Here is a 27,785-nt window from a genome sequence, read left to right as displayed (position 1 = left end):
AGGAGAATAATATGAATCCTTCAGAGAGGATGCCTGTTTGTCACTCACTGTGGTATAATTGGGCACATCCTATCGTCCTCGTTTGCATGAGTAAGTAAGACACAGTTCATGTAACAATTCCTACATAATATTATGAGGCTCATACAGTATCACTTGCATATTCATATCCACATGTCGCTTAACATTTAGACTAAATGGCCCCATTTAAACATCTAAAGTCATTCCAGCCAAGCCTCATTCCCTACTAATGACTTAACAACAGTTAACAACAGCAGCAGTTGCCCTCAACTGAGGATGTGATACATACAAGCATCTCTACCCTGGGAATATATGTGTGTGTGAGGGGGAATGCCCTGATAGCCACACGCCCAAATCCTCCAGGACTGCTCTTTTCTGCTCTGCTCCCATGCCGTGCCTTGGTCCTATCAGTAACAGTCCAATGGCCACTCTATACAACTCCTGCCTGACTGTATGAAAATCTGATTTGGGGTCAATTCCATGTCAATGAATTTCAGTAGATTCAGGAAGTAAAATAATTCGAATTTTAGTTTACTTCCTGACTGGATTGAAATGGAATCGACCTCAACCCTGATAAAAAAAACAGCTTTATTCCATTCCACCGCCACTGATTCTGCCCACTGCCACTGATTGTTTTAGCTCTAATTAGCACCATGCTAGGGAATGAAGACATGATCACAGAAGTGGTGTGATTAGCCAAGCTCACTGTATGCCAGGCCCAGTGCATGGGGAGCAGTGAAAGGTGTAGAAGAGGACGAGCCAAGTTTCCATTCTGGCTGGAGCTCTGGCATCGTTTCTCCTGTCTGTCTCCCACTGCTAATAGAGGGAGGAAACAGTGGGTCTGGGAAAGAGCTATGTATAAGATTTTATCCATGTGTTTTCTTTCATTAACTTGAAATTTGTTACTGTTGTATGGAGTCTTCTAATATACAGTCGACCCCTTCATTGCCCTCTGAATAGAGTTGCTTTACTAATCCTCTCACTGATATGCCTGAAAGACAAGTCACCAACTCAAAGAGCCTCAGTGTCTTTCTGTCTTAATGCAGTCTCTGTTCTGTTCACACTCTTCCGCCTCCACTGCCCCGGTCCACCAAACCCAGGCTGGGTTTAGAAACTGGTTCACCACATTGCATTGATGCGGTTATATGTGTTAAATAGCACCCCCTGCTGGCAAATAGAAGGAACATCAGTCAGCATACAGTCGGCTGGTACAGTAAGATCTTTGAAAGAATTAAATGGTGAATACAAACCTGTGTCCGTACACAAGTACTTTCTCCCTGTCTTTGGTGTACTAACACTGACTCTCTAGTCCCTCTCTCCTCTATCCCTCTCTCCTCTATCCCCTCTCCCCCTCCTCTCTCCTCTCTCCCTCTCTCCTCCTTTCTCCTCTCTCCCTCTCCCCAGGTCTAACTGGTTGAAGCCGTGCTGTGGGCGGAGGGTAGCCCTGTGGCAGGTGTGTCTGCTCAGTGCAGGCTTCAACTGTTTCCTGGTGGCCCTGGTCATCCTGGTGGTGGTCTTCTTGACCCTGGAACTCCTCATAGACACCAAGCATCTACAATGTAACTATCTTTCCCATTGACAGTAAAGGAGTATCCTTATACACTGTGTTCTAGTGACTGTAGAAAGTTAGACTTGGGTAGTCCTGTGCTTCCTTGATCCTGTGACCCATGTTTTGGGATTACAGCCCATAGAGACAATTATCATGATGCTGCATTAACATGCGTTCCAACCTGTTTTATAAACATGATTACATTTCTTACCAAAGAGAGGAAAGTACGGCGACTAAAAGGCCCATATGAGAGAGAAACAGCATTGCCAACCGGGATAGTAAATGAGTCTATGAACTGGTCTCTACTCAACAGCACTGACTGTCTGGGCAGGTGTCATCATCGCATTACATTACGGACTGTAAGCCAAGGTTACGTCCCGAATGGTATCCTATCCCCAATATACTGCACTACTTTTGACCAGAACCATTTGTGCCCTGATCAAAAGTAGTGCACTATACAGGGAATAGGATACTGTTTGAGACGCACCTCAAGAGACAGGTCTGTATTGACAGATGATTCTCTCTCTGCTCTGGGGACTACAGGACACCAGTCACAGATGCATTACCATAGACTCCGACTGTCCTGGCTGTCCTGTTGCCAGCTCTGGAAAGACACATGGAGGGAGTAGGACGGAGGGAAGGAGGATGGGGGGGTGGGGGTGGGGTGGAGAGGTACAGGGAGATAAAGGGAGGGATAAATGGGCTGATGGACGGGGAAGGAGAAGTAGAGCGGGAGCATTCACAACACTGCTAGATGGAAATGAGGATTAGTGGTAAAAGGCATGATGTAATATCAATGCACCATTCTTCTGCCAGATTTTGAGAAAAAATAAATATGGCTGGACAGATGTAGACATTCACAGGACATGGTAGTGTTGCTCTTGATTCCATTAAGAACAAGCAGTAAAAGTGGAATCATCCTTTAAGATACACATTTTTCTCTTTTGTTATTTATTCCAGTTGCCAATGCTATTCAATTTGCCAGCGTCATCCATTGGATCAGCCTTGCCATCCTTTCACTCTTCTTCACTGAGGTAATGAGACACACGCACGCACGCACGCACGCACGCACGCACGGTCTATATATTAAAAACTAAACTATAGTTACTGTAACTATAGAGACCTTGACTTATTAAATGGTCGTAATAATAATATTTTTCCTATCCACCAATCAGAGAATGTCCCTCTCTGCTTCTCTCTTACAGTGGAGCCGTTGTTGTCACAATGTGCTACTGTATGATGAATGAGACAGGCCACTTTTACATTGTCACCCTTTCATCATGATTAGATTGTAACTATCATTTTCCTTTTCAAAATAAAGGACTCTCCCAACCCTGATTAGAATGTAAATCTATCATCCTCCTTTTCAAAATAACGGACCCCCCCAACCCAACACTAGTGTGTGTTACTGTACATACAGTAGATGTATGTAATGGATCAGGTAAGATCAGACAACTAGGAGGGCCTTTGTACAGTGTCCAGGATCAATCCTTTTCCCACATTCTAATTGATCGAAAGACTTGTAAAAAGTACCCTTCAAAGATACAGTTGAAGTCGGAAGTTTACATACACTTAGGTTGGAGTCATTAAAACTAGTTTTTTAACCACTCCACAAATTTCTTGTTAACAAACTATAGTTTTGGCAAGTCGGTTAGGACATCTACTTTGTGCATGACACAAGTAATTTTTCCAACAATTGTTAACAGACAGATTTTTTCACTTAGAATTCACTGTATCACAATTCCGGTGTGTCAGAAGTTTACATACACTGAGTTGACTGTGCCTTTAAACAGCTTGTAAAATTCCAGAAAATTATGTCATGGCTTTAGAAGCTTCTGATAGGCTAATTGACATCATTTGAGTCAATTGGAGGTGTACCTGTGGATGTATTTCAAGGCCTACCTTCAAACTCAGTGCCTCTTTGCTTGACATCATGGGAAAATCAAAATAAATCAGCCAAGACCTCAGAAAAAAAATTGTAGACATCCACAGGTCTGGTTCATCCTTGGGAGCAATTTCCAAACGCCTGAAGGTACCACGTTCATCTGTACAAACAATAGTACGCAAGTATAAACACCATGGGACCACGCAGCCGTCATACCGCTCAAGAAGGAGACGCATTCTGTCTCCTAGAGATGAACGTACTTTGGTGCGAAAAGTGCAAATCAATTCCAGAACAACAGCAAAGGACCTTGTGAAGATGCTGGAGAAAACAGGTACAAAAGTATCTATATCGACAGGAAAACGAGTCCTATATCGACATAGCCTGAATGGCCGCTCAGCAAGGAAGAAGCCACTGCTCCAAAACCGTCATAAAAAAGCCAGACAACGGTTTTCAACTGCACATGGGGACAAAGATCGTACTTTTTGGAGAAATGTCCTCTGGTCTGATGAAACAAAAATATAACCGTTTGGCCATAATGACCATCGTTATGTTTGGAGGAAAAAGGCCAAAGAACACCATCCCAACCGTGAAGCACAGGGGTGGCAGCATCATGTTGTGGGGGTGCTTTGCTACAGGAGGGACTGGTGCACTTCACAAAATAGATGGCATCATGAGGAAGAAAAATTATGTGGATATATCAAGACATCAGTCAGGAAGTTAAAGCTTGTTCGCAAATGTGTCTTCCAAATGGACAATGACCCCAAGTATACTTCCAAAGTTGTGGCAAAATGGCTTAAGGACAACAAAGTCAAGGTATTGAATTGGCCATCACAGAGCCCTGACCTCAATCCCATAGAACATTTGTGGGCAGAACTGAAAAAGTGTGTGCGAGCAAGGAGGCCTACAAACCTGACTCAGTTACACCAGCTCTGTCAGGAGGAATGGGCCAAAATTCACCCAACCTATTGTGGGAAGCTTGTGGAAAGCTACCTGAAACGTTTGACCCAAGTTAAACAATTTAAAGGCAATGCTACCAAATACTAATTGAGTGTATTTAAACTTCAGACCCACTGGGAATGTGATGAAAGAAATAAAAGCGGAAATAAATAATTCTCTCTACTATTCTGACATTTCACATTCTTAAAATAAAGTGGTGATCCTAACTGACCTAAGACAGGGAATTTTTACTAGGATTAAATGTCAGAAATGGTAAATAACTTTAAATGTATTTGGCTAAGGTGTATGTAAACTTCCGACTTCAACTGTATATGTTACTTTCTGTGACCATGTAGAAAAGGAAGGCTTGAGTCAAAGAAAGCCTACATTCACAGCAGCATTATAAAAATGGAGACTGTAACTTGTCCTGTCTTTTTTTGTCCATATTCAAATGACGTTTCAGAATGTGTTGAAGATGTGTTGAAACCTGAGGAGAGTGAGAATATTTCGCATGTCATGGGAGAGGTTGTATTTGTCTTTTTTCCTCCCCTTCCATCCTTTCTCGCTCTCCCTCTTTTCACAGACTGTCTTCAGGATTGTAGTCCTTGGGATTTGGGACTACATTGAGAACAAAGTAGAGGTAAGATAAATTACGTAAGCTTCATAGCAAGTAATGAAAATATAATAACTTTCCCTCGAGAAATCATGAGTTTTATCATTGAACAATTTTTTTTCTTCCACAAATCAATTCACATTACAGTTGTTAAATGTTAAATGCTGCCAAAAAGTCTGAGTGCATTGTAATCTTCCTCATATAATAAACATCAATGTAATATCTCCTAAAAACAATGTGTAATATCTCCTAATGACAGTGTGTAATATCTCCTAATGACAGTGTGTAATATCTCCTAATGACAGTGTGTAATATCTCCTAAGTTTGTGACAGTGTGTAATATCTCCTAATGACAGTGTGTAATATCTCCTAATGACAGTGTGTAATATCTCCTAATGACAGTGTGTAATATCTCCTAAGTTTGTGACAGTGTGTAATATCTCCTAATGACAGTGTGTAATATCTCCTAATGACAGTGTGTAATATCTCCTAATGACAGTGTGTAATATCTCCTAAGTCTGTGACAGTGTGGCATGTGATGTGTGTGTGTGTTTGTGTGTACACATGCCTGCATGTGTGGGCATGTGTGTGTGCTTGCGTGTGTGTGTCTGTGTGTCTGCTCCCTGCAGGTGTTTGACGGGGCAGTCATCGTGTTGTCCCTGGCCCCTATGGTAGCCTCCACGGTAGCCAATGGCCCCAGCAGTCCCTGGGACGCCATCAGCCTCATCATCACCCTGCGCATCTGGAGGGTCAAGAGAATCATCGACGGTGAGACTGAGGGTGGAGCAGACCAGACGCTCCCTTGTCCCAGCTCCCTCCCTCCCTCCCTCCGTCCGTCTGTCCGTCTGCCTCGTCTGTCTGTCTGTCTGTCTGCCTCGTCTGTCTGTCTGTCTGCCTCGTCTGTCTGTCTGTCTGTCTGCCTCGTCTGTCTGTCTGTCTGAGCCCTGCTGGTGGATGTCTTACTAGAGTGATCCTGACCTAGCTATAGTCATCGTCCCTCTCAGTCAACAGCTTTCCTTAGTGTTCTTGGTATTACTCTTAGATGGATGGTTAGTTAGTTTGGTAGGATTGGTTCTAGTGAGATATTATTGAAAAATTCAACAACCTTACGTTGTACCAACAGATTACTTTGAACTTGAGCTATCAGTCCTTAATTATTACACCTGACTGATCTTCTACGAGAGGGACTACGACTGGGATACGTGGTTATCTCACCTAGCTATCTTCAGATGAATAAACTTTGTAAGTTGCTCTGGATAAAAGTGTCTGCTAAATGACAAAAATTACAAAAATGTATTATATTTTTGATTTACAATTTTAGCGCTAAATTCGAAAATATCATACTTCACCTAAGGATGATAAAGTCTATTGCTTATTCAATACATGATTGGCAGCACGACCCCATTCTCCCCATGATTATACACATTATTTACTATTCACAACAATATAATTATTGATCGTCCCTCGGAGTAAATTGCCACCCGTTCTCCACTTAAACTGGTATTGATCCTAAGCCCTGTTTAAACAGATTTAGAAAAGCCATGATAATGACTATACTGACTGTTCTATGTTATGCTAATGTAATGCAGTTGGATTTCTAACAGGAGGTCACCCTCAGTCTCAGTGAGAGCTGTGTATGATCAACCTACAGACCTCAGTCTCTCTAGCTATAGACAGTATACTTACATCACCTCACCATCAGCTCTGCGTGTCTGTTCGACCAATCTCCAGACCAGAAACAGTGTACATAGACCTACATATACTGAGTGTACAAAACATTAAGGACACCTGCTATTTCTGTGACACAGACGGACCAGGTGAAATCAGGTGAAAGCTATGATCCCTTATTAATGTCACTTGTTAAATCCACTTTAAGGGGAGGAGACAGGTTAAATAATGATTTTTAAGCCTTGAGACATCGAGACATGGATTGTATATGCACCATTCAGAGGGTGAATGGGTGAGACAAAATATTTAGGTGCCTTTGAACAAGGTATGGTGGTAGTTGCCAGGCGCACCAGTTTGTGTCAAGAACTGCAATGCTGCTGGGTTTTTCATGCTCAACAGTTTCCCGTGTATATCAAGAATGGTCCACCACCCAAGGGACATCCAGCCAACTTGACACAACTGTGGGAAACATGGGCCAGTATCCCTGTGGAATTGCGCTGACGAATTGAGGCTGTTATGAGGGAAAAAGGGGGGGGGGGCAACTCAATATTAGGAAGGTGTCCTTAATGTTTTCGTACCCTCAGTGTAAGAGCTACATAGAATCTGAAATACTGTACATATAGTTTGTACTAGTATTTTTGCCAATACAGGTGAAGTGAACTAATTTGTCAGCTCTGCATGCTAAATAGGATAGTAGCATTTTGAGAAAGTAAGTTAAAATCCAACACTAGTCATATCAGAAAATGGTGCAGTGATCATGATGTGGTACATCTAAATCATGTTAACTTGTTTTTATACTTCAACAGAAGAAACGCCCAACGGCACTGATTCATTCTGCAGCAATTCAATCACTATAGAGAACAACTTAGTCCTTCACATTCCTTCACAGTATCTGTCTCCAGGCGTGTTCGTTTACATGTGTTTGAGTGATTGAGTTGGGCAGTTAGGCAGCCAGCCACACTCAGCAAGAACATCAAACTCACACCTATACAGTAAGTGCAGGAGTGGAGAGCAACATTGATTACACACCAAGAAATATGTAATAAGATAGAATACATTCTTTCCTCTTTCACTGAAAAAGTATCAGATAGATGAATGGTGGGAGAGAGAGAGAGAGACAGGGAGAGGGAGAGAGAGAAAGACAGAGAGAGAGAAAGAGAGGGGGAGGGAGGGAGAGAGGGTGACAGAGAGAGAGAGAGAGAGAGAGAGAGACAGAGAGAGAAGGGCAGAGAGAGAGGGAGGGAGGGGGAGAGTGAGATGGTGAGAGAGAGAGAGAGAGACAGAGAGAGAGAAGGGCAGAGAGAGAGGGAGGGAGGGGGATAGAGTGAGATGGTGAGAGAGAGAGAGGGAGGGAGAGTGAGATGGTGAGAGAGAGAGAGGGAGGGAGGGAGGGGGAGAGAGTGAGATGGTGAGAGAGAGAGAGAGAGAGAGGGAGGGGGAGAGAGTGAGATGGTGAGAGAGAGAGAGAGAGAGGGAGGGGGAGAGAGAGAGAGAGAGAGGGAGGGGGAGAGGGTGAGATGGTGAGAGAGAGAGAGAGGTGTGGAGGGGGAGAGAGTGAGATGGTGAGAGAGAGGGAGGGGGAGAGAGTGAGATGGTGAGAGAGAGAGAGGGAGGGGGAGAGAGTGAGATGGTGAGAGAGAGAGAGAGGGAGGGGGAGAGAGTGAGATGGTGAGAGAGAGAGAGAGGTGTGGAGGGGGAGAGAGTGAGATGGTGAGAGAGAGAGTGAGATGGTGAGAGAGATAGAGGGAGGGGGAGAGAGAGAGGTGGTGAGAGAGAGAGAGGTGTGGAGGGGGAGAGGGTGATATGGTGAGAGAGAGCGAGAGAGGGAGGGGAGAGAGTGAGATGGTGAGAGAGAGAGAGAGAGAGAGAGCGAGAGAGAGAGAGAGGGGGAGAGAGTGAGATGGTGAGAGAGAGAGAGAGAGAGAGAGGGAGGGGGAGAGAGTGAGATGGTGAGAGAGAGAGAGGTGTGGAGGGGGAGAGAGTGAGATGGTGAGAGAGAGAGTGAGATGGTGAGAGAGAGAGGGAGGGGGAGAGAGAGAGGTGATGAGAGAGAGAGAGAGGTGTGGAGGGGGAGAGAGTGATATGGTGAGAGAGAGCGAGAGAGGGAGGGGAGAGAGTGAGATGGTGAGAGAGAGAGAGAGAGAGAGAGAGAGAGAGAGAGAGAGAGAGAGAGAGAGAGAGAGAGAGAGAGAGAGGGGAAGGGGGAGAGAGTGAGATGGTGAGAGAGAGAGAGAGAGAGGTGTGGAGGGGGAGAGAGTGAGATGGTGAGAGAGAGAGATAGAGAGACAGAGAGAGAGAGAGAGAAGGGCAGAGAGAGAGGATGAGAGAGAGAGAGAAGGGCAGAGAGAGATGGTGAGAGAGAGAGAGGTGTGGAGGCCAGGGGCTTTGCACTTGGCCTGAGCTGAGAGGAGAGGTGAAAGTGGAAAAGGCTCTTGTGACAGAGGTGCTGTGGAATCAACCATGGTGTGAATTACACTGCTGCTTGGCATGTCCTGCCATGCCAGCAGCTGTCAGCAGTCACACGCACGCACGCACGCACGCACGCACGCACGCACGCACGCACGCACGCACGCACGCACACACAGTACACCAGCCGTCTTTGACATGCTTATTATAGCCATGCACAAATTGGGCAGCTAATAATCCCCCACTTCAGCTTCCCCTTGGTGAATGTGAATTTGGCTGTGCCTGCCTGCGCTCTCTGCTCTGCTCCCTTCCCCTTGTTAAGTGTGAGTTCTGCTGTGCCTGTCTCCCCCCTTTGCTCTCCCCGGCCCTGAGTTCCGCTGTTTCATCCTCCCCCCTCTGCTCTCCCTCCCCATGCATTCTGCTGTGCTCTTCCGGCCTGCCCCCTCTGCTGTCTCCCTCCCTCTTCCTGCGTGTTCACATCAACGGCTCTATTAATAGGCTATGGGAGAGCAGAACAGAGCAGAGCTGCTGTAGAGAGATGGCTGCAGGCACTGCCTGCTGTCAGTAGTTCACTAGTAGGTCTCCTCTGCTGTAGAGGGCTTGGTTATTCACTCTGCTGCTTCCCAGTCTGTATGGCCTAGTAATGTGGCCCTACTCAGGAGAGTCAGCAGTAGCAGGAGAGCAGCTGTGCACTGAGGTCACTGTGTAGAACAGAAGAGGGGATATGACTCAGCTGAAGTCAATACCAGAGCATGTGGACTTCTATGTCTTGTGTGTTTAAATATCACATGTATTGGAGTTGCTCATGAATACGTATACTATGTTTTGTATGGCTCTGAGGCCAGGCTGTGTGTGCATGTGTTTGGTTTTGAGTGAAGATATGGTCTAATCCTGTCTCTCTCGCTCCCCTGTCTCTTCTCTCTCTGTCTCTTCTCACTCTCTCTCTGTCTCTTCCCTCTCTCTGTCTCTTCCCTCTCTCTGTCTCTTCCCTCTCTCTCTCTGTCTCTCTTCTCTCTCTGTCTCTGTCTCTTCTCTCTCTCTGTCTCTTCTCTCTCTCTCTGTCTCTTCCCTCTGTCTCTCTCTTCCCTCTCTCTGTCACTTCCCACTATCTCTCCTCTCTCTCTTCTCTATCTGTCTCTTCCCTCTCTCTCTATCTCTCTTCTCTCCTCTATATGTCTATTCTCTCTATCTGTCTCTTCTCTCTCTCTCTGTCTCTTCCCTCTCTCTGTCTCTTCCCTCTCTCTGTCTCTTCCCTCTCTCTGTCTCTTCCCTCTCTCTGTCTCTTCCCTCTCTCTGTCTTTTCCCTCTCTGTCTTCTCCCTATCTCTGTCTTTTCCCTCTCTGTCTTCTCCCTATCTCTGTCTCTTCTCTCTATCTGTCTCCTCTCTCTCTCTTCTCTCTTTATCTATATCCTCTCTCTGTCTCTTCCCTCTCTCTTTGTCTCTTCCCTCTCTCTGTCTCTTCTCTCTGTCTTTCCCTCTCTCTCTCTTCTCTCTTTATCTATATCCTCTCTCTGTCTCTTCCCTCTCTCTTTGTCTCTTCCCTCTCTCTGTCTCCTCTCTCTCTCTCTCTCTTCTCTCTCTCTGTCTCTTCCCTCTCTCTCTGTCTTCTCTCTATCTCTGTTTCTTCTCTCTCTCTTCTCTCTTTATCTATCTCCTCTCTCTGTCTCTTCCCTCTCTCTCTTTGTCTCTTCCCTCTTCCATCTCTTTGTCTCCTCTCTCTCTCTATCTGTCTCCTCTCTATCTCTCTTTTCTCTCTCTGTCTATTCCCTCTCTTCACACTCTCTATCTGTCTCTTCACTCTCTCTCTCTTCCCTCTCTCGCTCTGTGTCTTCTATCTCTCTCTCCGTCTCTTCTCTCTCTCTGACCTCTGTCTCTTCCCTCTATCTGTCTCTTCTCTCTCTCTCTCTGTCTCTTCTCTCTATCTGTCTCTTCTCTCTCTCTTCCCTCTCTCTATCTGTCTATACTCTTGCTCTCTCTGTCTATTCCCTCTCTCTGTCTCTTCCCTCTCTCTGTCTTTTCCCTCTCTGTCTTCTCCCTATCTCTGTCTCTGTCTCCTCTCTCTCTCTTCTCTCTTTATCTATATCCTCTCTCTGTCTCTTCCCTCTCTCTTTGTCTCTTCCCTCTCTCTGTCTCTTCTCTCTGTCTTTCCCTCTCTCTCTGTCTTTTCCCTCTCTCTCTGTCTTCTCCCTATCTCTGTCTCTTCTCTCTATCTGTCTCCTCTCTCTCTCTTCTCTCTTTATCTATATCCTCTCTCTGTCTCTTCCCTCTCTCTTTGTCTCTTCCCTCTCTCTGTCTTTCCCTCTCTCTCTGTCTTTTCCCTCTCTGTCTTCTCCCTATCTCTGTCTCTTCTCTCTATCTGTCTCCTCTCTCTCTCTTCTCTCTTTATCTATCTCCTCTCTCTGTCTCTTCCCTCTCTCTCTTTGTCTCTTCCCTCTTCCATCTCTTTGTCTCCTCTCTATCTGTCTCCTCTCTATCTCTCTTTTCTCTCTCTGTCTCTTCCCTCTCTTCACACTCTCTATCTGTCTCTTCACTCTCTCTCTCTTCCCTCTCTCGCTCTGTGTCTTCTATCTCTCTCTCCGTCTCTTCTCTCTCTCTGACCTCTGTCTCTTCCCTCTATCTGTCTCTTCTCTCTCTCTCTCTGTCTCTTCTCTCTATCTGTCTCTTCTCTCTCTCTTCCCTCTCTCTATCTGTCTCTACTCTTGCTCTCTCTGTCTATTCCCTCTATCTATCTCTTATCTTTCTCTCTGACCTCTGTCTCTTCACTCTCTCTATCTGTCTCTACTCTCTCTCTATATTTGTCTCTTCTCTCTCTCAGCCTATGTGTTGCAGGTGAAGGTGGAGATGGAGCTGGAGATCCTGCAGTGTGAGAAGATCAAGGCTGTCAGGGAGGAGCAGCTGGAACGACTCACACAGATCTGCCAGGAACAGGCAGTAAGTCCCCGCACCATCACCTCGCAGATAGCGTTGAGACTAGGGTTAGTGTTTTGGTTGAAGCTAGGTTATGGTTGAGGCTAGGGCTAAGACTGAACCAGGATTTTTTTTAATTAAATAATAATTACATTTATTTCACCTTTATTTCTGTCTTAGGTCAGTTGGGATCACCACTTTATTTTAAGAATGTGAAATGTCAGAATAATAGTATAGAGAATGATTTATTTAATTTCTTTCATCACATTTCTTATTTCTTTCATCACATTCCCAGTGGGTCAGAAGTTTACATACACTCAATTAGTATTTGGTAGCATTGCCTTTAAATTGTTTAACTTGGGTCAAATGTTTCGGGTACCCTTCCACAAGCTTCCCACAATAAGTTGGGTGAAATTTAGCCCATTCCTCCTGACAGAGCTGGTGTAACTGAGTCAGGTTTGTAGGCTTCCTTGCTCGCACACGTTTTTTCAGTTCTGCCCACAAATGTTCTATGGGATTGAGGTCAGGGCTTTGTGTTGGCCTCTCCAATACCTTGACTTTGTTGTCCTTAAGCCATTTTGCCACAACTTTGGAAGTATGCTTGGGGTCATTGTCCATTTGGAAGACACATTTGCGACCAAGCTTTAACTTCCTGACTGATGTCTTGAGATGTTGCTTCAATATATCCACAATTTCCCTCCCTCATGATGCCATCTATTTTGTGAAGTGCACCAGTCCCTCCTGCAGCAAAGCACCCCCACAACATGATGCTGCCACTGCCGTGCTTCACGGTTGGGATGGTGTTCTTCGGCTTGCAAGCTTCCTCCTTTTTCCTCCAAACATAACGATGGTCATTATGGCCAAACAGTTCTATTTTTGTTTCATCAGACCAGAGGACATTTCTCCAAAAAGTACGATCTTTGTCCACATGTGCAGTTGCAAACCGTAGTCTGGCTTCTTTTTTATGGCGGTTTTGGAGCAGTGGCTTCTTCCTTGCTGAGCGGCCTTTCAGGTTATGTCGATATAGGACTCATTTTACTGTGGATATAGATACTTTTGTACCTGTTTCCTCCAGCATCTTCACAAGGTCCTTTGCATTTGTTCTGGGATTGATTTGCACTTTTTGCACCAAAGTACGTTCATCTCTAGGAGACAGAACGCGTCTCCTTCCTGAGCGGTATGACGGCTGCATGGTCCCATGGTGTTTATACTTGCAAACTATTGTTTGTACAGATGAATGTGGTACCTTCAGGCATTTGGAAATTGCTCCCAAGGATGAACCAGACTTGTGGATGTCTACAATTTTTTTTCTGAGGTCTTGGCTGATTTCTTTTGATTTTCCAATGATGTCAAGCAAAGAGGCACTGAGTTTGAAGGTAGGCCTTGAAATACATCCACAGGTACACCTCCAGTTGACTCAAATTATTTAAATTAACTTATCAGAAGCTTCTATCTGTTTAAAGGCACAGTCAACTTAGTGTATGTAAACGTCTGACCCACTGGAATTGTGATACAGTGAATTATAAGTGAAATAATCTGTCTGTAAACAATTGTTGGAAAAATTACTTGTGTCATGCACAAAGTAGATGTCCTAACCGACTTGCCAAAATTATAGTTTGTTAACAAGAAATTTATGGAGTGGTTGAAAAATGAGTTTTAATGACTCCAACCTATGTGTATGTAAACTTCTGACTTCAACTGTATGTGCAGATGAGGATGTGCAAGTAGAAATACTGGTGTGCAAAAGAGCAGAAAAACAAAAAACAAATATGGGGATGAAGTAGGTAGTTGGTTGGATGGGCTATTTGCAGATGGGCTGTGTACAGCTGCAGCGATCGGTAAACTGCTCTGACAGCTGACGCTTGAAGTTAGTGAGGGATATATAAGTCTCCAACTTCAGTGATTTTAGCAATTCATTCCAGTCATTGGCATCAGAGAACTGGAAGGAAAGGCGGCTAAAGGAGGTGTTGGCTTTGGGGATGACCTGTGAAATATACCTGTTGGAGCGCGTGCTACGGGTGGGTGTTGCTATGGTGACCAGTGAGCTGAGATAATGCGGAGCTTTACCTAGCAAAGACTTATAGATGACCTGGAGCCAGTGGGTGACGAATATGTAGCGAGGACCAGCCAACGAGAGCATACAGGTCGCAGTGGTGGGTAGTATATGGGGCTTTGGTGACATAACTGATGGCACTGTGATAGACTGCATCCAATTTGCTGAGTAGAGTGTTGGAGGCTATTTTGTAAATGACATCGCCAAAGTCAAGGATCGGTAGGATAGTCAGTTTTACGAGGGTATGTTTGGCAGCATGAGAGAAGGAGGCTTTGTTGTGAAATAGGAAGCCAATTCTAGATTTAACTTTGGATTGGAGATGCTTAATGTGAGTCTGGAAGGAGAGTTTACAGTCTAGCCAGACACCTAGGTATTTATAATTGTCCACATATCAGAACCGTCCAAAGTAGTGATTCTATTCGGGCGGACGGGTGCGGGCAGCAATCGGTTGAAGAGCATGCATTTCATTTGACTAATATTTAAGAGCATTTGAAGGCCACGGAAGGAGTGTTGTATGGCATTGAAGCTCGTCTGGAGGTTTGTTAACACAGTGTCCAAAGAAGGGCCAGATGTATACAGAATGGTGTCATCTGTGTAGAGGTGGATCAAAGAATCACCAGCAGCGAGAGCGACATCATTGATGTATACAGAGAAAAGAGTCGGCCCGAGAACTGAACCCTGTGGCACCCCCAGAGGTCCGGACAACAGGCCCTCCGATTTGACACACTGAACTCTGTCTGAGAAGTATTTGGTGAACCAGGCGAGGCAGTCATTAAAGAAACCAAGGCTGTTGAGTCTGCCGATAAGAATACGGTGATTGACAGAGTCGAAAGCCTTGGCCAGGTCGATGAAGACGGCTGCACAGTACTATATTTTATCGATGGCGGTTATGATATCGTTCAGGACCTTGAGCGTGGCTGAGGTGCACCCGTGACCAGCTCGGAAACCAGATTGCATAGCGGAGAAGGTACGGTGGGATTCGAAATGGTCGGTGATCCGTTTGTTGACTTGGCTTTTCGAAGAAAGGCAGGGCAGGATGGATATAGGTCTGTAACGGTTTGGGTCTAGAGTGTCTCCCCCTTTGAAGAGGGGGATGACCACGGCCGCTTTCCAATCCTTAAGAATCTCAGACGATACGAAAGAGAGGTTGAACAGACTAGTAATAGGGGTTGCAACAATGGCGGCGGATAATTTTAGGAAGAGAGGGTCCAGATTGTCAAGCCCAGCTGATTTGTAGGGATCCAGATTTTGCAGCTCTTTCAGAACATCAGCTGTCTGGATTTGTGTGAAGGAGAACCGGGGGGGGGGGGGGGCTTGGACCAGTTGCTGCAGGGGGTGCAGAGCTGTTTGCCGGGGTTGGGGTAGCCAGGTGCAAAGCATGGCTAGCCGTAGAGAAATGCTTATTTAAATTCTCGATTATCGTGGATTTATTAGTGATGACAGTGTTTCCTAGTCTCAGAGCAATGGGCAGCTGGGAGGAGGTACTCTTATTCTCCATGGACTTTACAGTGTCCCAAAACTTTTTGGAATTAGTGCTGCAGGATGCAAATTTCAGTTTGAAAAAGCTAGCCTTTGCTTTCCTAACTGACTGTGTGTGTTGGTTCCTGACTTCCTTGAAAAGTTGCATATCGCGGGGACTATTCAAGGCTAGTGCAGTACACCACAGGATGTTTTGTGCTGGTCAAGGGAGTCAAGTCTGGAGTGAACCAAGGGCTATATCTGTTCTTAGTACAATTGTTTTTGAAAGGGGCATGCTTATTTAAGATGGTGAGGAAAGCACTTTTAAAGAACATCCAGGCATCCTCTACTGACGGGATGAGGTCAATATCCTTCCAGGATACCCGGGCCAGGTCGATTAGAAAGGCCTGCTCGCAGAAGTGTGAGATTCTGGTTGAAGACAGCAGAGGTGTATTTGGAGGGCAAGTTGGTCAGGATAATATCTATAAGGGTGCCCATGTTTACGGATTTAGGGTTGTACCTGGTAGGTTCCTTGATAATTTTTGTGAGATTGAGGGCATCTAATTTAGATTGTAGGACGGCCGGGGTGTTAAGCATATCCCAATTTAGGTCACCTAGCAGTACGAACTCTGATGATAGATGGGGGGCATATACATATGGTGTCCAGGGCACATCTGGGAGCTGAGGGGGGTCTATAACAAGCGGCAACAGTGAGAGACTTATTTCTGGAGAGATGGATCTTTAAAAGTAGAACCTCTAAAATTTTGGGCATAGACCTGGATAGTATAACAGAACTCTGCAGGCTATCTCTAATTTCAATATTTTTGGTGGCCTTCCTAAGCCAGGATTTAGACACGGCTAGGACATCAGGGTTGGTGGAGTGTGCTAAAGCAGTGAATAAAGCAAACTTAGGGAGGAGGCTTCTGATGTTAACATGCATGAACCCAAGGCTTTTACGGTTGCAGAAGTCAACAAATGAGAGCGCTTGGGGAATGGGAGTGATGCCGGGGGCTGCAGGGCCTGGGTTAACCTCTACATCACCAGAGGAACAGAGGAGGAGTAGGATGAGGGTACGGCTAAAGGTGGTCGTCTAGTGCTTTGGGAACAGAGAATAAAAGGAGCAGATTTCTGGGCGTTGTAGGATAGATTCAGGGCATAGTGTACAGACAAGGGTATGGTAGGGTGCGAGTACAGTGGGGGTAAACCTAGGCATTGAGTGACGATGAGAAAGGCTGCATCTCTGGAGGCGTCAGTTAGGCTAGCTGTGGTCTCCGCATGTGTGGGGGGTGGGACAAGGGGGCTATCTGAGGCATGTTGAGCAGGACTAGGGGCTCCGCAGTAAAATAAAACAATGAGAGCTGCCCTAAACAACAGTATACAAGGCATATTGACATTAGAGAGAGGCATAAAGCAATCACAGGTGTTGATTGGGAGAGCTAAGACAACAACGGCTGAGACAACAACGGGTAAACAGCTAAGACAACAACAACGGGTAAATGGCGATGAATGGGCAGAGAGAGTCAGTTAGCTACACACAGGGCCTGAGTTCGAGGCTGGGGCCGACAGATAAACAAAATGAAGTACCGTGTTAATGAACAGTCCAGCAGGCATCAGCTGTGTAGCCGAGTGATCATAGGGTCCAATGAGCAGCAATAGATATTTGGACATGAAGGTAGGATTAGGGTTAGGGCTGTGGTTAACGGTTAAGCTGGCATGTGGACATGATGCTATGGTAATGGTTAGGGTTAAGGTTGAGGTTATGGTTAGGTTTGAACTGGGATGTGGACCTGAAGGTAGGGTTAGGGTTGAACCAGGATGTGGACATGACGCTAGGGTTAGGGTTAAGGTTGAACCGGGGGGTAAACATGAAGCTAGAGTTAGGGTTGTGGTTGAGGCTAGGGTTAGGGTTAAAGTTGAAGCAGGATGTGGACATGACGCTTGGGTTAGGGTTGTGTTTGAGGCTGTTTCAGATTTCCAGAGGCTGCAATTTCAATTGCTACCACAGGGGGGCAGTAACACGTCACAGAAGAGTTCAATGTGTAGCCAACGCATTTTCAACAGACATCAGAGACGATGTTTCTTCAAATTGTTTTACAATATTCAATGATTTGCAAATCCATAATAAACAGGCACAAGAAAAGTTGATTTTGTGATATTATGAACCCACAATACTCATAAGCACGCAACATAATACAGTAAAATATATTTGGAAAGATGTTTCCCATATAGATGTAAACAACACATATTTTCCATGTTGTTCTTTTTATCACTGTCACTGGTCACCTATGAACACTTGAACATCTTGAAGAACGATCTGGCCTTAATGGCCATGTACTCTTATAATCTCAACTCGGCACAGCCAGAAGAGGACTGCCCCCCCCCAGAGCCTGGTTCCTCTCTAGGTTTCTTCCTAGGTTCCTGCCTTTCTAGGGAGTTTTCCCTAGCCACTGTGCTTCTACATCTGCATTGCTTGCTGTTAGGTTTTAAGCTGGGTTTCTGTATAAGCACTTTGTGTCATCTGCTGATTTAAAAATGGCTTTATAAATACATTTGATTGATTGATTAATGACTGCACTCCTGTAGTCAGTTGAAATAAAGGACTACATTTCTTTCAAAGACTCAAGGTCCCAAGATCAATACAGGGAGAAGCCATAACTGTACATCAATGGAAACATGTTGTTGTACAAAACAGTCCAGTAATGATGGGATCCTCAGTGTAATGCTAGAAACAAACAGTTCATGTGTAATCTGACTGTCTGTTTGTCAATATGAGCCATCAGGCCAGAGGAAACCCCAGTGAAAGCATTGATCCTATAGCTAGTAATAGAACCACTTAGCTGCAGAATGCCTGGGATCATGCTAAAAGGGCCTGTCTGGGACTAAAAGGTTAGTCAACACTGACATATTGTTACATCAATACACCAAGATTTCAGCTAGAAGAATACATGTTTGTTTTCCTTTTCCAGACCAACTCTCTCTCTCTCTGTCTCCCCCCCTTCCTCAGTTTGAGATCAGACAGCTCCGGGCCCACCTGGCCCAGCAGGACTTGGACCTGGCTGCGGAGCAGGAGGCTGCTATGCAGATCCACCATGTGTGGGGCAAACAGAGGAGCAGCTACCAGGTGGTGGAGGGCCAGGGCCCTGGGGAGTCTGACGATGAGGGACATGGAGTCCTCAGGGAGACCCCAGCAGGTAAGCTACACTATATATACAAAAGTATGTGGACACCCCTTTTGGCCATGTGGTGTATGTCACATCCAGGGAAACTAGGGCCCAGAGTTTTTCTGGCCCTAACTATAACGGTGTATGTAATACTCCATACCATAATCCTCAGACCATGAGATAAAATAGATACTAGCTCTTTGATATTCTTCATGGGTATTGCTATATTCCGGAACATGTAAGGATATTGAGTCTGATGAATACTGCTGTTCCAAGAGGCAGACAAACCTGTAAATCCTAATTATGAATTACTTCACCACAGACCAAAAACAATGAACTTGACTCATTTTATTATTTTATTTTTATTATTACCCCTTTTTCTCCCCAATTTCGTGGTATCCAATTGGTTGTTACCGTCTTGTCTCATCGCTGCAACTCCTGTATGGACTTGGGAGAGGCGAAGGTTGAGAGCCGTGCGTCCTCCGATACACGACCCAGCCAAGCCGCACTGCTTCTTGACACGATGCCCGCTTAACCTGGAAGGAAGCTGCACCAATGTGTCAGAGGAAACACCGTATACCTGGCTCGCTAGTGTGCGATGGGACAAGCACATCCCTGCCGGCCAAACCCTCCCCTAACCCGGACGACGCTGGGCCAATTGTGCGCTGCACCATGGGTCTCCCGGTTGCGGCCGGCTGCGACAGAGCCTGGACTCGAACCAGGAGCTAGCACTGCCTTAGACCACTGCGCCACTCGGGAGGCCTGTGACTCATTTTAATAAAGTTCTACATTCGTCTGTTTGGTTGAAAAGGCATCCTGACAGAACCAGGAGAGAGGTTTGTACATAAAGTATGTACATAATTATGTGGGACAAAAAGTCCCATCCAATGTAACATCAGGTGAATGGGGTGTCAGAGCAGTGTCAAACTGATCTAGCAGCAGTAGCCCTGAGCTAGTCTCCAGGCCCTAGCCTCTTAAAACACTGACGTTAACTCACAACACCCCTCTGACCGCAGGCAAGGCACGCACACACACACACACAACACACACACACCACACCTCTGACCGCAGGCAGTGCAGTATCAATAAGAGGGCAGAAAAGCTTTTAGGATGTGCTGAAACCTGGGGACGACAAGCATGTTCTCCTAACGGCTCGTCACACACACGCAAGCATGCACGCACACACACATGCAGTCATGCACACACACACACTCACACACACACACACACACCCACACACACACCCAACCTCAGCCAGGCTGTTTGAGGTACAGAGTGCTCTGTGCATTGGGCCTTGTTCTGAGGTCTGAGCAGAGAGAGGGCCACTGTGAACATCTGCTCCTCTTCACCTGGAAACCACAATAGGGCACCAGGAGACGCCACACCACCACCCCCAGGGGATTGTGGGAAATCTGGCTCTTAGGAACAAGCGTGTTTTTTTTCTTCTCCAGAACATGGAAGGAGTATTGGGACAGGAGGAGCACTTAGGCTTCAGGCAGGCCTGCAAGGACAGACCGTGGACTGGGTTAGGACTCCTCACGTCTCTCTCTCCCCCCTCTCCCGAGGGATGCCATCAAAGTGTCATTCATTCTAATTGAGGCACTCTACTGCGAAGTCTATTTCCTTGTTGAAAACTAAGCTTGTTTCAAAAGGAGGTAGAAAAGGTTAGACACATTTTGTCTACTGGTCACGAGGGATTTGTGGTTTTGTCACTTCTCAAGAGAGCAGCTGTAGATTTTGAGGAACATACAACATTGACCACAAAGAGTTGTGGGTGAAAAGCACAGTAATTTCTTTCAGATCAACTTCTTGGAAGTTCACATAACTTCTCTATGTGTTGTACTGCTGGGGGAAGGGAACATAGTAACAAAATCCAATGTGAATACCTCACTTAAAGGAGAAGTTTTATTTTTACAACCGAATCTCTCTTTTTGATGTAAATGGAATGTTATAGACGTGTTTTTGATAAACTTACTCCAAACAGCAAATCCCTTCCTCATCCTTTTTGTGTAGTATGGGGACCTCAAAAATACCCAAATACATCCTTTTAGAAACGGCAAAGCTCTCAGTATAGTGATGCAGTGCTTTAGATGTTGTACATGTGAAATTGTGTCATTATGAACTTTATACACAACGTTAAAATTCCTTTTGTTGCGTATTAGTGTTTTTTCGGGGCCCCCATACTACACAACGAGGATGAGGAAGTGATTTGCTGTTTGGGGTAAGTTTATCAAAAACGTGAATAAAAGGTGTTTGGACCCTTCTATAACATGCCATTTACATAAAAAATAGAGATTTGGTTATAAAAAAATAAAACCTCTCCTTTAAGGTAGCAGAGCTGCGTGAATACGGCTCTGCTACAGTACCTACAGATCATCACAAAGTATTGCACATGCAAATTGATTTTAACCAAATTAAATGACCTAAATGATGTCAGCCCCACTTCATAGATGGATGGTAGCCTTACTGTTGGGGGGGGGGGGGGGGGGGAGAGAGAGAGAGAGAGAGAGAGAGAGAGAGAGAGAGAGAGAGAGAGAGAGAGAGAGAGAGAGAGAGAGCCTTTCATGTTGTCCATCCTTTCTTTTTCTCTTTCTTTCTTTCTCTCCTTTTTTTATTTTTTTCTCTCTTTCTATTTATTTATTTCTCTCTTTCTCTCTTTCTTTCATTCTTTCTTTCTCTCTGAGACCTCATCCTCATGTGTTATTAATCACTGAGTGATTGTCTTGGTCGTGTTTTAGTGAGTGCAATGCTTCCTCTCCAGGGGTGCCGCCCCCCACCCTCCATCCAACCCTCCCTCCCCTGGATTAATATTTTACGCTGAAAAATAAATGAAATTACCCGTCAGAGTCTGCTGTGGTCCTGGGGGATTGGCCCAGGCACTCAGGGTACTTTGGGCACCACTCAGCGGACAAACACTGAGCTCAGGCCCAATCAAGCGAACACTGAAGAGCAGATCAGGGCAGAACCATTCACCACTGAGGCCCTAGCTGTCTGGCTGAGGACACAAAGAGAACTCTATACCAAAGCCTGGTTGCTCTCACATTCACTACTGTACTTGAGCCTCACAACACCATCTGGTGTGATTTGGAAACCAGGGTTAAGTCGGTGAAGCACCTGTACACTTGGATTGATAGATAAGATGTCAGATGTCTCGCCACCTATAAGTGAAATGTACTGTTCCCACATCTAAGGATTGCTTTGCACTGTGTTTACAGTGCATTGAAATCATACAGATTGGGTCTTTAACCTCATCATGCTTCTTTTATCTGTTATCCAGACCCTGTTGTCCATCATGACGACATGAACAACTATATCAGCCAGTACTACAGTGAACCAAGTAGTGGTGAGTGACTTAGTGGATCTTGAGTAAAGTGCATAGCTGGTAATGTATATGGGGCAACTCTGCTGTATACCTACTGTATCTTCCCCAGTCTGATGTACTGGATAATGTGTCATTTCAGACATGGGGGGTCCTCGTGTCATCACCACGGCAGCCATCGATGTCCACCTCCCTAAGACCCATTACCCCGCCCACAACAACCCTCTGCTGGGCGTGGAGCAAATGAGCAGCGCTGTGAGTGACACTTCCACCAGTGTATCACGGTCCAGCCGCAGTCTGACGGCCCGCCCCCATAGCCTGAGCAGCCACACCCTGCGCTCGTCTACTACGGACTGCAGCAGCAGCACCACGGCCAGGGACTACCACACCCAGGCTAGGAACTACAATTCCCATACCAAGGCCCGGGGGCCTTATCTGGACTACAAGTCCCAGATGCAGACCCAGGACAGGGACTTTAACACCGAGCACTACAACACCCAGGGCCAGCGCTGCTTCCCCCTGCCCTACTGCAGCCCTCTGGGCCTGGGTCTGACCTCAGCCCAGCCTCCCCTTCCACGGGACCCCAGCGTGGTAGTCCAGGAGCTGCTCTCGTCCCTGTCTGAGGACTCCTGTCTGGCCCAGAAAGGCCTGGTGGACCCAGTTAACCTGAAGCTTCCCAGCCCTTCCGGCTCAGCCAAGGCCAGCCCAGAGCTGGAGCACAGAATCAACATCTACAACTGGAAGAATCAGGAGGAGAACCAGTACCAGAGCCGGGGCCAGAAACAGGGCCGAGCCGCAGCCACTGTGCTCCTACAGACTAAGCCTCTCATCCACCTGCAGGGCGGCGCTCCTGAGTCCTCTTTGGAGGAGAAGTATAGGCTACTGGGTCCTGCTGATGGTCCACTGGGCCGTCTGCCTGATACATAGGGTTGATTCACACTACTGAGCTGAGCCAAGCCGAACCGAGCTGCATTGTGCTGGCCTGGTTATGCATCCACCATAGTTGTTTGAACCGTGCTGGAAAGGACATGTGAAAAGAATATGTCAGAGCCAGCACTGGTTGGCTCGGGTCGGCACAACAGTGTGAAAAGGGCAATAGTCCATCCCAGAGGACAGAGCATACAGCTCAAGACAGAACTGACTGACCTGGCTTCTCCAAATCCTCATGCTTCAAACAAAGTCAGAGCCTGGTCCAAGATCAAACCTGGCGTTACAAAGACCATCTGTTAGCAAGACAGCACAAACAGATCTGGGACTAGGCTACCGCTCTCATGTTAGTCTTCCCTTCTCTGTGGGGCTCCAGACAGAGACAGACAGACAGACACAGCCCTCCTCGACCTCAATCTTGGGGTGACTTTGAATAATGCCCAATTTGCACAACAATGACCCAATGAGGACAGAGGAGACACGTGTGGGCCTAGAAAGAACCATCATCAGGAAATCCCACTTTAAATGGGGCCCCAAATGTGAAACAAAACAGTTTGAAATAAAACCAGCAATGGGCCATATTCAAGCCTTTACAGAACATGCCTATTCAAGTGTTCCTATGTTAACTACAAGACAGATTTGACATGAGATTTCTCTAAGTTGGGTGGGAGTGGGAGGCTTTCTTTTTATTTGTATTAGCTACTGTAACTGTGCAGTTCTCTCTGCTCTAACAACCAAGCCACAGGGTGCTTTCTCTGGACAAACTGTCTGTGCCAAATAAACAGACAATTTCTTACTATACTTTTGTCTTTCTATAACAGAGATAAAGAGGTTTGTATTGAAGTAGAGGAACATCAAACCATATCAAGCCTGACATTTTCTAGCCAGATACAAGAACAGGCAATTGAATAAATGATGGAGGAATTAAAAGTATGAGGATAGGTAGTGAATGGCCCTAAAGGATCCCAAGAGGTACAGTATAGGAAAAGTATGTGAATCTGATTATGAGCAGTGATAGAGGATTGATGTTTTAGATTGGAGTGCTGGTAGCATGAACCTTTCTTTAAAAGATCTACAGCCTGAACAAGCCAATCCTGTGCACTTTAATCTTTACAGATGTTTTGTAAACTTAATGAGGGGAACTCATTGCCAAATTGCAGGTGGTGCCATTCAAATAATAAATAAACCTTTGGAACATTAACAATATTGTGGTCCCATTTTATTGCTTTCAGTTGTACATGAGCCATGCCATTTTAAATTATATTATTTTGTACATTGGTAGCAGAGATTTTCGTATTCACTCTAATATTCATTAGTTGCATTTACCAAGGGATATGATGTATATATGGATGCACTTTACAAAGCAATACATGAAATGACACAGTAGAATACAGCCCAAACTAAAAAGTACTACGATGTATTCGAGATAGAATCCTCTACATTAATATGAATGAGTTTGTTTTACATGTGGGCTCTTTATCAGATATGACTGAGCCTTCCTATTGGCTCCAGACTCTACAACATCACCCTACAACACTTTTGCATTAGCAACTGTCAACTTATTTGCATATCGCTCTGAAATGAAATAAATGATTCATATCTATTAACATTGGAGAGACCTGTCACAACAAAAATGTAATTGGTTAATGAGGTTTGTCATTATAAATGTCTGGTAATGAGGATTAAACCCCCTAATTAACTTCGATCAAATAATTAATTTAGGACATAAACTACCCATTTTGTTACTTGTCAAGTGTTTACAAGTAAATGATATGTTTAATTGTTAATTAATAACAATCAAGGCTTCAAACAAGCAGGCCTAAGTGTTTCAGAAGTATTCATTAAGACATGGGGATAGTAAAGTGGGGGTTGGGTGTAATGTTATTTGAGGACCTGGATCATATGAAGTAAAGTCATTATGGGTTTCAATAAGAGCTGATGTAGCGTTTTATTTACAGCTGAACGATTACACCACCCTCCTTTGGCGACAACGCTTTTCCTCTACTTAGGGTTAGCGGAAGAAACATTTGGTGTGTATGTCTTAACAAATGTATTTGCATTCTTAATTAGATATCCTTTGTTATAGTGTAATTGAGCACTTCAATGTTCATTCAGAAACTATACAACATTTTGAAACACACTGATTTTCTTTTGTCCTTCATAAATGTGCCATTATCCACCGTGATATAACACTATTATCCTGATACTGTAGCTTTCCATTATCCACTGTGATATAACACTATTATCCTGATACTGTAGCTTTCCATTGTCCACCGTGATTATATAACACTATTATCCTGATACTGTAGCTTTCCATTATCCACCGTGATATAACACTATTATCCTGATACTGTAGCTTTCCATTATCCACCGTGATTATATAACACTATTATCATGATACTGTAGCTTTCCATTATCCACCGTGATATATAACACTATTATCCTGATACTGTAGCTTTCCATTATCCACCGTGATATATAACACTGTATTATCCTGATACTGTAGCTTTCCATTATCCCCCGTGATTATATAACACTATTATCCTGATACTGTAGCTTTCCATTATCCACCGTGATATAAAACACTATTATCCACCGTGACATAACACTATTATCCTGATACTGTAGCTTTCCATTATCCACCGTGATATAACACTATTATCCACCGTGATATAACACTATTATCCTGATACTGTAGCTTTCCATTATCCACCGTGATATAACACTATTATCCTGATACTGTAGATGTCCAATATCCACCGTGATATAACACTATTATCCTGATACTGTAGCTTTCCATTATCCACCGTGATATAACACTATTATCCTGATACTGTAGCTTTCCATTATCCACCGTGATATAACACTATTATCCTGATACTGTAGCTTTCCATTATCCACCGTGATATAACACTATTATCCTGATACTGTAGATGTCCATTATCCACCGTGATATAACACTGTATTATCCTGATACTGTAGCTTTCCATTATCCACCGTAATATATAACACTATTATCCTGATACTGTAGCTTTCCATTGTCCACCGTGATTATATAACACTATTATCCTGATACTGTAGCTTTCCATTATCCATCGTGATATATAACACTATTATCCTGATACTGTAGCTTTCCATTATCCACCGTGATATATAACACTGTATTATCCTGATACTGTAGCTTTCCATTATCCCCCGTGATTATATAACACTATTATCCTGATACTGTAGCTTTCCATTATCCACCGTGATATATAACACTATTATCCTGATACTGTAGCTTTCCATTATCCACCGTAATATATAACACTATTATCCTGATACTGTAGCTTTCCATTGTCCACCGTGATTATATAACACTATTATCCTGATACTGTAGCTTTCCATTATCCACCGTGATATATAACACTATTATCCTGATACTGTAGCTTTCCATTATCCACCGTGATATATAACACTGTATTATCCTGATACTGTAGCTTTCCATTATCCTGATACTGTAGCTTTCCATTATCCACCGTGATATATAACACTATTATCCTGATACTGTAGCTTTCCATTATCCACCGTGATATATAACACTATTATCCTGATACTGTAGCTTTCCATTATCCACCGTGATATATAACACTATTATCCTGATACTGTAGCTTTCCATTATCCACCGTGATATATAACACTGTATTATCCTGATACTGTAGCTTTCCATTATCCCCCGTGATTATATAACACTATTATCCTGATACTGTAGCTTTCCATTATCCACCGTGATATATAACACTATTATCCTGATACTGTAGCTTTCCATTATCCACCGTGATATATAACACTATTATCCTGATACTGTAGCTTTCCATTATCCACCGTGATATATAACACTATTATCCTGATACTGTAGCTTTCCATTATCCACCGTGATATATAACACTGTATTATCCTGATACTGTAGCTTTCCATTATCCCCCGTGATTATATAACACTATTATCCTGATACTGTAGCTTTCCATTATCCACCGTGATATATAACACTATTATCCTGATACTGTAGCTTTCCATTATCCCCCGTGATTATATAACACTATTATCCTGATACTGTAGTTTTCCATTATCCACCGTGATATATAACACTATTATCCTGATACTGTAGCTTTCCATTATCCACCGTGATATATAACACTATTATCCTGATACTGTAGCTTTCCATTATCCACCGTGATATATAACACTATTATCCTGATACTGTAGCTTTCCATTATCCACCGTGATATATAACACTATTATCCTGATACTGTAGCTTTCCATTATCCACCGTGATATATAACACTGTATTATCCTGATACTGTAGCTTTCCATTATCCCCCGTGATTATATAACACTATTATCCTGATACTGTAGCTTTCCATTATCCACCGTGATATATAACACTATTATCCTGATACTGTAGCTTTCCATTATCCACCGTGATATATAACACTATTATGCACCGTGATATATAACACTATTATCCACCGTGATATAACACTGTATTATCCTGATACTGTAGCTTTCCATTATCCACCGTGATATATAACACTATTATCCTGATACTGTAGCTTTCCATTATCCACCGTGATATATAACACTATTATGCACCGTGATATATAACACTATTATCCACCGTGATATAACACTGTATTATCCTGATACTGTAGCTTTCCATTATCCACCGTGATATATAACACTATTATCCACCGTGATATAACACTGTATTATCCTGATACTGTAGCTTTCCATTATCCACCGTAATATATAACACTATTATCCTGATACTGTAGCTTTCCATTGTCCACCGTGATTATATAACACTATTATCCTGATACTGTAGCTTTCCATTATCCACCGTGA

The 27,785-nt window shown here is 44.3% G+C and overlaps 1 protein-coding gene across 1 annotated transcript in view; it reads left to right on the top strand.

Annotated features, from left to right (window-relative positions):
- LOC139575798 (transmembrane protein 266-like) overlaps positions 1-23,970 on the top strand; it is a 53,470-nt gene extending 29,500 nt beyond the window's left edge. The window contains exons 4-11 of the mRNA XM_071401111.1: positions 1,423-1,577; positions 2,528-2,601; positions 4,972-5,028; positions 5,631-5,769; positions 11,892-12,007; positions 18,499-18,685; positions 21,933-21,998; positions 22,117-23,970. Coding sequence (XP_071257212.1) covers positions 1,423-1,577; positions 2,528-2,601; positions 4,972-5,028; positions 5,631-5,769; positions 11,892-12,007; positions 18,499-18,685; positions 21,933-21,998; positions 22,117-22,901 — 1,579 coding nt within the window. The 3' untranslated portion in view covers positions 22,902-23,970. The remainder of the gene's footprint in view (positions 1-1,422; positions 1,578-2,527; positions 2,602-4,971; positions 5,029-5,630; positions 5,770-11,891; positions 12,008-18,498; positions 18,686-21,932; positions 21,999-22,116) is intronic.
- Positions 23,971-27,785: the final 3,815 nt, after the last annotated feature.

This window comes from Salvelinus alpinus, chromosome 5 (assembly GCF_045679555.1).
Source record: "Salvelinus alpinus chromosome 5, SLU_Salpinus.1, whole genome shotgun sequence".
Classification (NCBI taxonomy): Eukaryota; Metazoa; Chordata; class Actinopteri; order Salmoniformes; family Salmonidae; genus Salvelinus; species Salvelinus alpinus.
The sequence above is the reverse complement of the archived record's forward strand: the minus strand, read 5'-3'. Positions and strand labels throughout refer to the sequence as shown.